Source organism: Protopterus annectens, chromosome 3.part0, assembly GCF_019279795.1.
Source record: "Protopterus annectens isolate FY-2018-M chromosome 3.part0, PAN1.0, whole genome shotgun sequence".
In the NCBI taxonomy this organism is placed as follows: Eukaryota; Metazoa; Chordata; order Ceratodontiformes; family Protopteridae; genus Protopterus; species Protopterus annectens.
The window spans coordinates 1,216,711,381-1,216,728,041 of record NC_056731.1 but is presented as its reverse complement, the minus strand read 5'-3'; the positions used below and the strand labels follow the sequence as shown (position 1 = coordinate 1,216,728,041).

Here is a 16,661-nt window from a genome sequence, read left to right as displayed (position 1 = left end):
ATGAACTTGTTTAAATAAAGCACTGAAACTATTTTCAAGAGAAGGCATGAGTTAGTCCCAAGGTACATCTGATCCTTATGATAAACCAAATAAGACTGCCAACAGATTACAGTCTACAACTACGACATCTGCAAACAGACATGATTATCATCAACAGCAGTGTCTTCCAAGAGATGACATTCTAGGAGAATGAATCCATCATCAGCTTCGTCTGACCTACAGAACCAAGGTGAACAGTGGGAGGACTGATTCTCTTATGAGTTAAACAGACCTGATCTCTGGAATGCCCCACTTCTGGAACACCTTGACCAGACAGTGTTCACTTAAGGAGCTTATCAAGCATTCCTTACTTCTAGATGTGAACAGCTGGAAGACTGCTACCTCAGTCTAGAGTCTGTTACCACACTGGGTTGAATTACCTCTGCAAAGGTGGTACAAGTATGTGCTATTTCGTAAATACATTATGCATAGATTTTACCTTGGCCTGTTTCAGAAACTCTAAGATTGTCTGGTTCCTCAGTACAGCTTTCTGTGGAAGAAGACTTTCTGAAAGGAGCTAGAGGAGGCAGCCTTCCTTAAACTAAGATGAGCCTTCTTCTTGGTTCTTCTAAGAATAATGAAGACATGTAAACTTGGGGAGAGCCTTACACAGACTGCCCAAGTTGGTCAATATTCAGAGGCCCCTTCCCAGAGCAGACATCTAGAATGGCCTGCCTTAGCTTGTTGTGAATATAAGACAGCATGGCATGCACAAACCTGAACTTATTGCCATGGCCAAAACATTAGAACAAACAGTTGCAATGGGCCATGGGGCAGCGTACTGCAGATACATCAGAAGAATATTTTCAAAGGATTCCTTGCTCTCTGATTTAGAAATATCTTCCAGCTTTTCCAGCACATGATCCACAATGGAGTGCTGGAAATGGGTGAGGTAAAACAGGTGGTTAAGAGAACAAAGTGCCAAACTGGCAGAGAATGCCTTTCTGGTCACTATATTTAAAGCCCTGGACTACTTCTCAGGCATTAAGGTGGACAGCTGTTGTAGCATCTGAGATTTGCACTGGGCAGGCAGATAAAGTTCACATATTCATAGGCAAGTATTAGGCAATTAATCTGTAGACCATAACAAGCCTCAATAATTTGTCTCGGAATATTTTCTGGATGCCACTCCATTCTATCTGAGTTTATATAAAGTGCATGCTTTCTTACAGCATGGGGAGTAGAAATCTGATGTCTCTGGGCTGCAATAAATTGCATTTATCAAGAGAGGTTCCTGTGTGGAATGACCTAGGATTCTTCTTTCTCAGGTACTTGTTTAATCATTTCTTTGAAATGAAGGCAGAAGAGCACCAGACCAATCCACAGCAGAGAGTATCTCCCCTAAGAAAAGTCAACTAGAGAGGGAATCTTGAGAGGGGAAGTTTTATTATCCTTGCCTATCATTTAAAAGGAAGTCTGGATACTCAGAATCCACTTCAGAGAGGAATATGAAGGGAGAAGATATACTTCTTCTTTCTACTAACTCCAGTGGGGGCAGACTGAGTGCAGTGGAAATGCTAGACAATAAGCAATCAGTTGAGTATTAACAGTCGACAGGTGGAATCCCAAAGTTCATGAATGTGAGTGCGTAGGTAGCAACTGGTTGTGATCAGTCTGTCTGGCATCTAAAACTAGTAACAAACCACATTCTACAATGACATGACTCAACACCCACAAGGAAAAGTTCCACCACACATCAAACAACAATTACAAGCCCAATGTATGGACTTTCCCATTAGGCCTAAATAGTGTAGGATTACCCACTACAGCATTCTCAACACTTCCTAAAAGACCACAGTCAACACATGGGGGAAGGCCATAGAAAGCATTCTGTTATTGCAAGTTCAAATACACAGCTTTTTTCAGGAGCACTGAAGAACTGTGTCACATGATCTGAATTCATGCTGTAGCTTGTCAAACATCCCAATGCATCTCCAAATGTGGTTGCTAAGGGTGTACCTCCAGCTGTCCTTTCATCACTGGTTGATGACAGATGAACGCCTCATCCATCAGTTGTGGAAGGAAAGATTATGGCACATGAGGACTGTGAGAAGACATTAAATGCTAAGGCTTGGATCTATGTCTATGTAATACCACAAAACATACCACAAAGAGCAGAAGCTATATCTTTCTTTTATATTATTTGAAAAGAACATCCCTGATGTCTTGGTCCATGTCGTAATCTTAAGATGATTTTTATTTTGATGTTTATTCTATCATACCTTGGTAATTTTTATGTTTCATTTTACTTTAGTTTATTTCTGTATATTTTGAAAATATTTTAGTTTTATCTTTATATGTTTATTTAGTACTGTAGCAGAGCTTTTCTCCTCGGGCCTCCACTGAAAATGGACATGTATCCCAGCTGGACTAGCCCGGTTAACAAATGTAAAATAAATAAAGCACTACACCCTCACTCCCCACTGGCCCTTGTTTTCAATTAAGGATTTCCCAATATTATTCTAGCATGTCCAAAGGTCAGTTGTCAATCTCCTCTCCGGTCCAGCTGGTGAATCTGGGAATCTTGAGGCAATGTTATAACTGCCTCATGTACACAGACAACCCTCTCCTCCTCCCACATAACACAAATACTTGCGAGAGATGCAGCTATTTAGCCAAACTGGAGGCTGAGCTCTCTCAACTCAGGACTGGCAAGACCAGACAGGAGGAGAAGGCAACTACACACACCACAAAACCAGCCTCACATAATGCTACCACTCCACTGAATCAAACACATAAACACACAAAGACATACTCGGAGGCTCTGAGTAAAATTTACCTAAACAGCAGAGGCCTCCAAAGCAGACACCCAAACAACTGCTACCTCAAGACACCCCACAAGCAACACATAAACCACAAAAGCAGTGTGCAAAGCAGTCACAGCCCTTAAGGCCAAATACAACACCAAACATACTTGTCATAGGTGACTCCATAGTCAGACACACTGACGTCCCACTCACCAGGCTGAACAAGGAGAGGGTCACAGTAAGCTGCCTATCGGGCGCTAGAATCCGCCACATAACACAAGCACTCGGGTCACTCCACGGCAAGTACAAATATGACACAGTCATTGTCCATGCTGGTGTGAACGACCTGAGACGCACCTCCCTGGACTACATGAAAAGAGACATAGAGGAGCTCTCTGATTATGTAGCCCAGGCAGGTATGACCCTAACCCTGAGCAGTATCCTTCCTTCACCAAGAATGATGCCACAATATAGAGACAAGATGATCAGCTTTAACAATTGGCTTAATGTCTGGTGTCATTCAAAGGGGATCCAGTGTCTGTCTGCCTGGGATGACATGCTTGACAAGCCACGCTGCTTCGCAAGGGACGGCTTGCACCTGTCACCCTGGGATTCCGGATATTGGCTAAGGCTCTTGCCACCCTATAGTGCCTTTTTTAGGCAAGGCTCAAATTCTAAACCTACCACCCTAGAAAACAAAAATGGGAAGAAACTGAGAGTAATGCTGCTCAATGCCAGAAGTCTAAATCTCAAAATGCACGCACTCGAGGCCCTTCTCAGTATGGAGAACATCGATGTCTGTGCTGTAACTGAAACCTGGTTCAAGGCTCCTGAGAGCACCCCGGCACTATTAGGTTTTACCTCATATCATGCGTTCCGGCCCCAAAACCCGGACCACACCACAAAAGGAGGGGGTGTATCCATATTCATAAAGGATACCCACACCTCCACGTTGGTGGCCACGCTTCAAGCTTCGGAAACCATCCAGGTGCAACTAACCATAGGCAAAACTGCTCTACAAATTGTAGCATGCTACAGGCCACCCTCTCAAACTCAGGAACCCCACACAGCCTTCCTGAAGACACTGGAGGGTATAAATGTATCTCCAAACACCATCATATTGGGTGACTTCAACTACCCGAATATAGACTGGGAACATTACTCAAGCCCTAACTTTCTAGCCCAATGGTTCCTGGAGTTCATAAATTCAAATGCCATGGAACAGCTAGTCAATGTTCCCACGAGAGGAGAAAATATACTAGATCTCATTGTCACAAACATGGGGACAAAATGCTCCACACCGGAAGTATATCCCTCATTGGTGAGATCTGATCATAAACTAATCTCACTGGAAATCCACATCCCGCCCCCACCCCAAACAAAAAAAACCATAGTGAAGAACTTCTTTAAAGCAAACTTCACACTACTCAAGACTGGTGTGGTATCCTTCAAGGCCCCTGAGCCAGTGGAGACCACAGCCCAAGCTGCAGAAGCCCTTACAAATGCCTTCTATGAACACCTCCAGGACTGCATGGATCAGGCAATCCCAAATAAAACCAAGACTCTTTCCACAAAGGGCAAACGTCCAGTCTGGTGGACCCCAGCCATTAACAAACTTTACAATAAGAGGAGAAAGCTATTACATGATAGAACAAAATCCATAAAAGGGAAGTCACCCCTGATCATTATTAGTAAAAAAACACGAGCACTCATAAAATCAACTAAGGCCAATTTTGAGAGAAAATTGCCATGGATTCAAAGTACAATCATAAGGCCTTTTTCAGCTATGTTAGGAACCTGGGTGGAAACTCCCAGATATGCTCAGAATTAGTCCAAAATGATACAAAAATCACTGAACCCACAGACATTGCCAACATACTGGCAGACAGGTTCAGTGCAAACTTCACCCCTCTCCCCTAAAGGAGAGATAACTATCCCAGCCGAGTGTAGCCTCCCGGACATCTCAAATGCGCAGGTGAAAGCTGCTCTCTCTAAAGCTAAAAACACAGCATCAATGGGACCGGATGGTGTCCCCGGCTGTGTGCTACACGAGCTAAATGAGGAATTAAACCCGCACATAAGGCAGCTGTTTAATCTCAGCCTTACCACAGGATACGTGCCCAAGGAGTGGCGTACGGCAACTGTGGTCCCACTCCACAAAGGCGGCGCCTCTACGGACCCTGGTAATTACCGCCCCATAAGCTTAACAAGTCTAGTCTGCAAAGCTATGGAGAGGATCATAATGGAGTTCATAAACAAAGATATAGGGGACTTGCAGTTTGGCTTTGTCAAGGGAAGATCATGCCTTTTGAACTTGGTTGACTTCTTCGAAACAGTCACCAAGGCCATTGATGAGGGAAAGGCAGTCCATACAGCCTACCTTGACCTTGCAAAGGCTTTCGACACAATACCCCACTCGGGTATTGTAGAAAAACTTACCAGCTTAAATGTAAACCCATATGTCACAAGATGGGTTGCAAACTGGCTTAAGGACAGAACCCACAGGGTTAGAGTTGCTGGCGCTGTGTCAGACTCCAAGCCGGTCACAAGTGGTGTCACACAGGGCTCGGTCCTTGGCCCCCTATTGTTTGGCATCTACTTCTCAGAAGTACAAGCCAACATGGGAGGACTTTGGCTGACAAAGTTTGCAGATGACTGCAAACTGGGCGCCATAGTGGAAAGTGCATCGGACACGGATATCCTTCAGAAGGGACTCACGGAAACAGATAGCTGGTGCCAGAGCCATGGCCTGAAGTTAAACTCCAAAAAATGTATAGTCATACCCTTCGGGAAAAACAAGGTAACCCCAAGCTACCATATAGGTGGCAATCCACTAAGCACAGAAGAGGTTATCAGGGACCTGGGGACCCAGGTTGACAGTGGCCTTTCTTTTGACACTCACGTTGCTAAAGTGGTTAGAAAGACCTTCTACATTGCCCACCTGATCATGAAGGGATTCACATCCAGATCTAGTGAGGTCATTGTTCCCCTGTACTCTTCACTTATCAGACCAATGATCGAGTACAATGCCCCATTCGGGATGTATCTCACCCGACATCTGCAGCAATTGGAGAGACCCCAAAAGTTCCTCACCAAAAGGATAAAGGGACTCCAAAATCTGTCATATGCTGCCAGATTGAAGGAACTCCAGCTCTATTCAGTCGCATACCATCTGCTCAGAGGTGACATGTGCCTGACATACAAGGCCATGTCCAACCCGGAATTAATGGACATGCTCCACCTCAAAAAATCCAAATCCACCAAAACCACTAGAGCAAGCGACTTAAACCTTAGCACGGATATAAATAGGACGTGCTGGAGGGATAGATTTATCACTCAGAGACTCCCTATGCTGTGGAATAAAATCCCGGTCCATGTGAGGCAGAGCACCTCGCTGACTCTGTTCAAGAGAAATCTAGACCTGTGGATGGGAGATCGTAGGTTTACCCCGGGAATCATCTCTGTGTCACTACTGGACAGAGGCACAACAAACTAATGGGCACAGTATTTTTTCATATAAGGGGTGGCGTAAGCCACAAAAATTTGGGCTAGGCTTATAAATGCCTTAGGGCAGATAGCCTAGTATAAACCTATGAACCTATGAAGCTATAAAATAAAATAAATAAATTTTCTGCCAAATATTTGATCAGTGCCTAAGCTTTGGACCTTTTACATTCTGCTGTATACCTGGCACCTACCCAGGATCACTTGATGGTCCTTTCTGCCAGTTTGAGATCTGAGCACCCTCTTCAGTCTCTCTCTTCCTCATAGTGATGCAGGCCTTAAGTTTCTTTCCACCCTGGGGTTCTGTCACCTGTGGTAATTCTTCACAACATCCTACTCTTCCTCCTGTAAAGGCAGCAATGATATGGCTCCTGCTTGGTAATCAGATGCCCACAGGAATGCATTTTTGGTATTAAACATGGTGACTTTCATAAGATGGACATCAGGACTGAGATCCAGACTGCTCAAGTGGCAGAAATGAAATATGGACAGATGTGAGTGAACATGCCTTTCTCTTCTGGTATATAATGTCATGGGATGCATAATGTGGAGGTGCGTGTTCACCACGGCTGGCAGCCACCCATTTTGAAATGTGCAGACCAAGGGACATCAGAAAAGGAAATCCAAATAGTTAACTACTTCAGAAATCCCCTGATGGCAGAGCTAAATTGCTCAAGATGTGTCACTGAAATGTAAAAGACAATAAGAGAAAGCATTTAAAAAGGTGTACAATATCCAACTATCTTCACCAAGCAGTCACTAGCAGAATAGTGCCACAGCTTTGGTGTTCCTTTCCTCTGCCCTAACCCTTGTGCTCCTGGTGAATAAGGTATTTAAAATAATGAACAATAAAGATTTAACACAAAAAAAGATCAGACTCTTAAGTCTTAACAAGGTAAATTCTCCACAACAATTTAAGGTAAATTGAGATATTTCATTCTTTGTTTTGCTGTACTAAAAATTTCTAGGTATTTTACTACAGTTCCTATTCTGCTGTAAATTTTAGTATCTGTATTTGTGCTGGCATGTTATGTGGGGACTGGTATAAAGGTTAATGCTTTTACCTAACAGACACAAGGTACACAGTTTGATTCTCACCTTTGAAAGGGAAACTGTCTAGGCTTAAAATGGCCCACAAAGGCAGGTAGCTTAGTACTTGCTTATAAACCTATGAACCTATGTATTATAATGCGAATGACTATAATCTGTATGAAGTGTTTGTCTAATGGCTGAGGTTGTGGCTGTAAAGGGTCCATAGGCCAATTTATCCACCAATTAATACATTTAGTAAATAAGTGCACAGCAGTGACTTTCTTTGTGTGACTATTCTGCATTTAACATATGTTTACAATACAATGCAAAGAAATACTGCTAAACATGAAAATGGAAGTCTCTAACATCGTATAGTGTGGCAGTGCTGTTTAATATGAACACATTTATAATTCACCTTCTCATTTTTATTACGAAGAATAATACAACAGAAGCCCTCAAAGACAACATTTTTCTGTTCTTTGTTACTAGCTGCCAAATAAGTACAATGGGCCTGGAATTTGTGGTGTACATGCAGTGAGTCGTCCATGTATCAGCAGCCTTAAATTTAAATATATGTATACAGCATATTGAATATGTCTTTTTCTAAGTTGGTTTTGTTCTCAACACTAACCTTGGCCATCAGGGACTACTCGATTGGCTAGTCCAAAATGATATGCTTCTTCTGCTCCAATTGGGCGTCCTGTCAGAATAAGGTCCAGTGCCCTAGAAAGGCCAATCAACTTTGGTAACCTCACTGTGCCACCATCGATAAGTGGAACACCTAGAAAGCAAATGCAGCTCTTAAATAACCCATTTACATACACATAAAGAGAATCAGCAATTCTGAAATTTTGATTTAAAAAAAAAACATAGTGGGTGTTGCGTTACTGTTGTAGCCTATAACACTGACACATTATTACAAAGAAACTATATCGGCACATACACATACACGTATACACAGTTGTGGGTGTGTGTGTGTGTGTGTGTGTGTGTGTGTGTGTATGTATGTATATATATATATATATATATATATATATATATATATATATATATATATATATATATATATATCTATACACATACATACATATTAGTACTAAGCTAACTGCCCTTGCGAGCCATTTTAAGAATAGCCAGTTATCCCTTTTGAGACTCAGACTCTGCACCTTGTGTTTGAAAGGCAAACACCTTAACCTTGTGCACACATACATGTAAATATATATGATTATATTCAAACATGTTGTCAACTAAAATGGTCACCATTCAAATACTGAAACACACTCACTGACCACACAATAGATCTACTCAACACCGGATCTAAGGAAACTACATTAGTTTTCTATTCCAATCACTACACCACATCCCATGCTCACAAGCCACACTCACACACACAGCCACATCCTAACTTTCAATATTTTACATGGGGGGGGGGGGGCCTTCACTCTCTACACCATAGTAACTTACATATATTATCCCTATAGTAACAACAGCAGAAACCAAAGTGAAACACCACTGCAGTGCATTAGTCAACTAACCACGAATCAACTATAGCAGGCTGATGAACAAGATTTGTGGATAAAAAAGAACAGCTCCTACAGCTGTTAAAAAAAGTAACTACAGACATTACAAATTGAAACCACAGCTATCTAGCTGTCTATCTATCTATCCGTGTGCGTGCGCGCGTACACACACACACACACACACACACACACACACACACACACACACACACACACACACACACTACAGGCATGCACATGAATTTATGTACATATACATTATAAATCTATATAAATACATACACACACATATGTAAAGATATATACATATATTGATATAGATAGATAATCCATATATGCGAATGCATGTATTGCTGAACAGTTTTGTGGTCGTACAGACTGAATGAAAGTAATGCTGATAATGTCAAACTGCAGTTTTATTTCCTCTGGTAACATACCTGTGAACTGTCAAGACTTTTGCAGATTGTGCCTGATTTTATCTTATATGTTTTGCCTTTTACATTGTACAATATTTGATTTTGTGGTTATTACTGAAGATTACAGTAAGTAAACAATGTCAGGCACTGGAATTATGTACATGTTATTGCTGCAAAAGTGAATGTTGATAAAAAATCTGCTGTTCTATTAATGTTTTGTGAATTAGAGTAATATTTACAAGTTGTACCTGATTTCTGGGTATTATTCTCCACATTATTATTAGCTTTCTCCTGATTTTTTGTGCATGTAAGTTGAGTGGTATGGGTAGTACTGATTCCCTTTTTATGGGATATTGTATTTATTTTTGGTGTTGGTGCAACTGTGGAGCTCGGGTGTGGGGCTTGCTTCCCACATATGGCATGCGATGAAGATTCCTCCTCCCCTCAAAAAAAAGGCATGTTATTATTATAGCATGTATTTCAATGTTTTCTGTTTCTGTCAAATGATAATTCAGTTTGATTTTGAGTTTTTTGTTCTTGGTATTGTGGATGCTTGATCTTAGATGATAATATACTGTTATATGTATATACCACACACACACACACACACACACACACACACACACACACACACACACACATATACACATATAGATATACACACTTGCAGCTTATCTGGACTGAAGACTTAATTCAGTGTCAGTTTTCATAGAAATTCCTGTGTCCCAAATATTGTTATTACAGATTTCATGTTAGAGAGGAAACAAAGCGGTGTGTACTTATCTTTAAATTTGCTGAATATCGTCATATATATATAATGCCTATTGCCTTCAATATCTGGTAAGAAAAAGTATAGTGAAGACAGGTATTCATTATAGTGGTAGATCTCTGACACAGTCTTGCAACAGGTGACAACCAGTGAACCATCACAGCTCTTTTCACTGGTCGTTTGGGAATGTTATATAGCAGCAGTAATAGAGTCCAGTCTTTTAGTTGACAGAGGTCAAGTAATGTATGCACATATGCTCTAAGTGACAGCATACAGTTATGATTTCTCCACTGGTTCTGTGTAGACTAAACAGACAACATAATGGCCTGTAAAAATTGCATGGAAACTAATCAGATGACAAGTTAACGTCTTAAAACTGGAGGTGGAACTGTATATCATGTCATCTGTAACATGGTGACCTATGTAGAATGACTTGATAGTTCAACCCTAAACCACAAGGGAAGAGAAAGAAAAAAGGAATGGGTTATTTGCTGTCATGGGACTCTCAAAGACCTTTTGTTAGTAACAGTATCTCATATGACTACTACCGTATTTCAAAGAGTAATCTTTGGTAGAGACAACTCTTAGTGACCAGTTTAAAATGATCCTGAAGCCACAAATGATTCCATCCTGCTCAAATGAAAAATGCCATATCAAGGCTGAAATATTTCACAAAACTTCACCAAGGACTAGGCAGCTGAGACATTCCTGAAAAAGGGTATGGCGTTAATCACTTCATTAGTAGAGTGAATTTTTATGCTCACTGCTAAAGGCCCCAAGATTCTGGGAAAGCGTAACATATCTGGACACACATTATGAAAGAGCTTGTTTAGAAACTGGTCTACTTGCCCTGTCTATTGAAGAAAACAAATACCTAACTAATTATTCATTTAATTTGTTAACAAAGTAAGAAATCTATATACAGATATCTTTGTAAGAATTCATCAGAGTAAGTGACTAGCTCAGAGTCGCACAATATCCATGTTTATATTGCAGGGAGTCAAACCCAGGACTACAGGATAAATCTCAATAGCAGCTCATCGACTTAACCTTCAGGGCTTTGCTCTTCTTTCAAAGGCCCATCATGCAATTCAGACAGAATATTACCTACAGTTGAATGATAAGTAAGTGAAGAAATGCTTCCAACTTATCTGACCAATGCGTCTAGAAGATCAGGAACTAAATAGCCTGAATCATGGAAACAGATGTAAAGACCTTTAGCACAAACCTAGTTCATGGAAAAAGATGTAATAACCTTCAGCAAAAATACACCTCATGGGAAAAGATATAATAAACGTCTGCCCAAATGTAGGGTTCATTATGGAGTGCAGCTCTATTCTTAGACAACTGCATGTGGGGTAGCTTGCACGTCAGTGCCTAAAGCTACTGAATGTTACTGGCTCAGTTAGCTGTTACCTGTAACTAGATCCTCCATAAAACACACTTAAGCATGTGAATTGTGATTACTCAAACTAGCTTTTTCAGTGATAAACTTAGCCCACATAAAGGTATCACCAGACAAAAAAGGGGACCTCTAATGAATAGCTACTCTTACAAGAAAGGCTTAAATATAAGGTTCTTGTACTCAAAATGTGTCTGATGTTGGTAAGATACCAGCAGGCATCAATGAAAAGACAAAAAGGTATTTCAATGACAAAAAAGGCAAAACCAAGGACCTCTGTTATCGTTCTGACCAACATAACAAACTTCTTATATTCGCTTTCAGAAAGAAAATTGACAAAATGTTTACTAGCCTCTATAATTAGATCTTAAGCCTCTTGGAGGAGATTGTTGATAGACAGAATTGCAGCAGCTATGCTACGGAAATAAAAAAAGTCTTACAAACTTGATCAGGACCTTGGCCAGGACTGTCTGAATAAATGAGAAGATGGAAAATGCACAGCGATTCCTAGTATATTACAATGAAAAGTCATCAGCTGCATTTCATGTTTGTCTCATGTTTAAAAGTAACATCTACGTAACAGTGTATTGTACTGTGAAGAAAACAGATCCTTCTAGCTAGTTATACACCAGGCCATCTTAATACTGATTGTTTTTAGCTGATAATCTTGGGGAAGCAGTTGTGCTAATGGAGGAACTATTCAGGAAATGTGTACTCTCTTTGGCAATATTCTAAGTAGAATATGTCTGCCTTACTAAAAAAAAAAATCCAAATTTTTAATACATAATTTATTTATTTATTTATTTAACATTTGGTAACCAGGAAAGTCTGACTGGGTCAAAAGCCCATTTTCAGAGGAGGCCTGGGGAGAAAAGCTCCACAACAGAAAAGCATCATACAATATAATAAAAGCATTGGATTTACAATTAATATAAAATTTACAAACATGATCAACACAACTAACTAAACACACATTTATATTTAGCCCAAGCAAATTTGCAAAACAAAGTCAAGACAAGCAGCTGGTATATAAGGAAGGCAAAGAAATAAGGAGTAAGTAATTATATATATATATATATATATATATATATAATTTTTTTAATATTTATATAAATATATATATATATATATATATATATATATATATATATATATATATATCTACATGATGAACTCTACATGCTTATTATTGCTAAAAATTATAGTGAATAAAATAATTATACTAGAGGGGACAGAGACCCTAACATGAGGGCATAAATAAGATGAAGAGATGAAAGAACTAATGGGGGGGGGTAGATAATAGAAATAGGAAGGCAAAGAGGTTGGAGGGTAGTGAGAGGAAGCATGGTGAAGAGTCGGGGTGGAGTATGTGAAGAAAGAAGTGGAGATGGGGAAGTATGGGGAGGGAAGGAGCTGGAGAACTAACTAGTTTTGGAACAGGGGCAGATATATGACTTGGGAAGGAAGTTCTTTAATGTGAGTTTAAATCTCTTGAGGTCGATATAGCTGTGATACTTAAAGGTAAGGTATTCCAGAGTTTTGCGACAGTGTAGGAATATAGACACTGTCCAGCTTTTTTGTCAGGTCTGTTTAGGGTTACTAGTTGGTTATCTTCAGATCGTACAACCCCGGTAGGTATATATGTTTGGAGAATTGAGTTTGGTGAGGTACAGTTTTCAGGTTGACATATAATTTTATGGGATATAGTTAGCTGAAGATGGTTTACATAATTTAGAAATTCGAGCCAGTTAAGAACACTAAAAGCAGTACAGTGGTGTTTGCAGTAAGACACACCTACAGCAAATTTAGTAATTTTATTGTAGCATGATTCAAGTTTATTTTTTAGAGTAGTCTGTAAATTGGTCAGAATGGGGGACCCATATAGCAGAGAGGGGAGGAGGTATGTAGTGGCCAGAGTAGTTTTCATGGCTGTATCCATTAATCTTTTTTTACTGATACAGCATCCCTAATTTGTATTGTGTTTTCTTGATTGCATTTTGTATGTGCAGATCAAAGGTAACTTTACTGTCTATGGTCACTCTCAACAGTTTGGCATGTGAACCTACTTCAGTTTCAGTATTATTTAATGAATATATCTTAAAATCAGATGAGAGTGTCTTAGGTGCAAAAAGGAGGAGTTTAGTTTTATTGGGGTTTAGCAGACGTTGTGCACTGTTTAGCCAAGTTTCAACAGAGGAGAAGGTAGTTTGGGTTATTTGCTGAAGGTGTATTATGTTATTGGAGGAGGAGATAATGGTATAATCATTGGTGTATTGGATTAAGGAGCTTTGATGTGAGACTATTTATGAACGTATTGAAGAGGAGGAGTCCAAGAAGGCTCCAAGACTCCTATGTTGTTAGTTAGGTAGTGAGGGAAATGGCCTTGCCATTTTACACATTCTTGTCTGTCAGATAAGTAGCTGGTAAACCATTTTAGAGTGGATAGGGAAAGTCCAAGAGATGAGAATTTTTGTAATAGTTTTGGGCGTGAAACAGTATCAAAGGCCTCAGAAAGATCAAGAAGTATTACTGAGGTTATTAATCCTGAGTCTCTTGCTTTGTTAACTGTATCTGTAAAGGAGATTAGTGCAGTTGTTGCACTGTGTGATGGCCTGAAACCATGTTGGGTGGGTTACGTAACTTGTTCTGAAGAATGCGGTCAAGTAGTTGGATAGTGAAGATAGAATAGTGATGTGTTGGTAATTAGAGAAGTCATTACATTTCCCTCCTTTGTGTAAGGGAGTTATGACATATTTTTTCCAAAGAGAAGGGATGTCCAATTCTGTGATGGAATGGTTGATGAGAATGCTCACTGGATATGCGATAGCATCTGCAGGAAGTTTCAAGTGTTTGGAGGGGAGATTGTCAGCGGAAAGAGAACAGGGCTTTAATTTGAGTAGTAGTTTGTATATATGGTTAGTAGGTACAGGTTGTAGAGAGAGGAGTGGAAGATGAAGGTCAGTTGTAGTGATGTCTTGTGGGAGAAAGGGAGAAGATGAAGAGTGTATGGAAAATGTTTGTGAAGGAAACAGGCTAAGATTATTTGTGGAGTTAGGATTTATGGATTTAGTGGGATCATTGACTAATTTAAGTATGCTTTCTATAAAACGGCTGTTAAATGCATCTGCTATTTGGGATGGGGAGTTATAAGTAGCTGGAGATCGGTTTTCTTTGGAGCCTGTGGTTTGGAGTAAAGAGAGGCTGTGCCAAAAATGTTTTGGGTTTTTGTGGGAGGTTAATTGTTGTGAGAAGTACTGCTTCTTATCTTTATTTACCAATTTCTTTTTTGCTTGGTTGCGTTGTTGTCTATAGTTATGATGGTCTATGTCATTTTTATTCCTTTACCATTCCCTTCAGGCTTTATCCCTTATTACTAGTAAGCTTTCAGTGGATTTGGTTAGCCAAGGTGCATGGTTGGTTTTTGTTCTTTTAGTATGAAGCTGGGCTAGGTTATTGAGGGTATCAAGGAATAATTTACTGAAATGTCTGACAGCATCATCTAAGGGTAGAGTTTTTAGTATGGATCAGTTTAACAATTTAAGTATGGGGATAAAGATTTGTTAGTTAAAACTGAATAAATTGTGAGATGATTTATAGTTGTGGCATTTGGATGAGAGGGTAGTAGTTCTGTAAGTATAGACAGGAAGGTGGTCACTTAACTCATTACATCTGAGTGACTCCTCCGGGTGCATCTGCAGTTAACCCCTACTGATGCCTCTTGGTGTCAAATATTGCTTGTTCATATCTCCATCAATAATTCCAAAACCATGCTATGTACAATGTTTTAAAAGATTTCGTCTTAAAGCTTACATAATACCAAACTCAACTGTATTAATATTTGACCTCTGTCTAATGCAGGTAAATATATATCAACTGTTGTTTTTACGATATCAATTTATACAAGTAAAATGTTCACATTTTTCAAAATATTTCCACAACCAAGTAACAAAGGCAGAACTCCTTAGCCTCACATGAAAGCTCTCAGCTAGATGAATAAAATGTTGCTGACATTATGTGTGTAACTTGAGTGGTTGCTGAGATAGTGTAAGTTGTTACAAAATATTACATATTTAATAGTACTGTGTTTACTGTGACTTATAAAATTAATTTTAAGTTCTAGAACCTAAAGAATACTGCCCCAATAAAAAGTAGTTTGTGTTAAAGAGTTTTCCATTTATACTTCTTTAATTACACTTATGGTTCCAGAGATATGAACATCTGTTTGAAATGTGACAACATAATTTGATTCTGCGAAAAGGGTTAGGCTCTGCCGATTGGAAGTTACAGTGCAAACTTCTTGAGCTCCATTGGAGTGAATGAGTTAATATATCTTGAACAGTAACGGAATTGGAATATTTATAGGGATCAGAAACCAGTATCCAGTCCACAGTAGATCCTGGGTTACTTTTTTGAATCCTAGTTAGTGTAATGATGAGTTGTGTGCATCCATAAAGATTTATACTGTTTGCTGGGAAGTCAGGGTTTAAGTTTTACCAATTAATATTAGTGCCATCCATTATGATTGTTTCATTAGAAAGATTTTGTGATATCCAGGATAGGATGTATTCTAGAATTGGAATGTTGTGGCCGGGAGGAATATACAGAACTGTGATACATAGTTGCTTTATATTACTGATTTCCTAGAAGGCTATGAGAATTTCAGCAGTACAGAAAGAGGGAATGGGCTTGGGATAGGTATGTATTGTGAGAGAGTTGGGATAGATTAAGGCTACCCCTCCCCTTTTTTGAGTTTGGTTGGCTCTTACTATATTATAATCAGGTGGGAGCAGTTCAGTATCTTGGATAAATGTGTTTTGGTGTCTGGGGAGTGTTGGCATAGCCATGTATGTGTAACTCTGTAGTTTTGTTACAAATACTGCATATATTAAGAGTAACTAGAAGTAAATTTTTGGTGGAAGAAGTATTAAAAGAGTGAGGAGCACTGGGTCCTGGGTTTGAGTGGATGTCCCTATACTGGGATAAGTCAGAGTAGTGGGAAAATGGAAGTTATGATGATTAGGGTTTATTATATACTTTAGTTTTAAGAGGGGCATTGGTTTAGGTGAGCCTGGTTGAATTTTGAATTTAGATGGGTAGTAGTATATTTGAATCAAAGAGGTTTGATGATATGTTAGAGAAACTGTCTGTTTGTTTTCAAAGGTTCTGTTGGATGTGGATGATGCTTTTATGATATAGAATTGTTGGGGTTTGTTTGATGTAGTATGAGTTAAA

The 16,661-nt window shown here is 39.5% G+C and overlaps 1 protein-coding gene across 1 annotated transcript in view; it reads right to left on the bottom strand.

Moving 5' to 3' along the window:
- LOC122796717 (probable enoyl-CoA hydratase echA8) overlaps positions 1-16,661 on the bottom strand; it is a 939,187-nt gene that overhangs the window by 271,326 nt on the left and 651,200 nt on the right. The window contains exon 6 of the mRNA XM_044065416.1: positions 7,954-8,103. Coding sequence (XP_043921351.1) covers positions 7,954-8,103 — 150 coding nt within the window. The remainder of the gene's footprint in view (positions 1-7,953; positions 8,104-16,661) is intronic.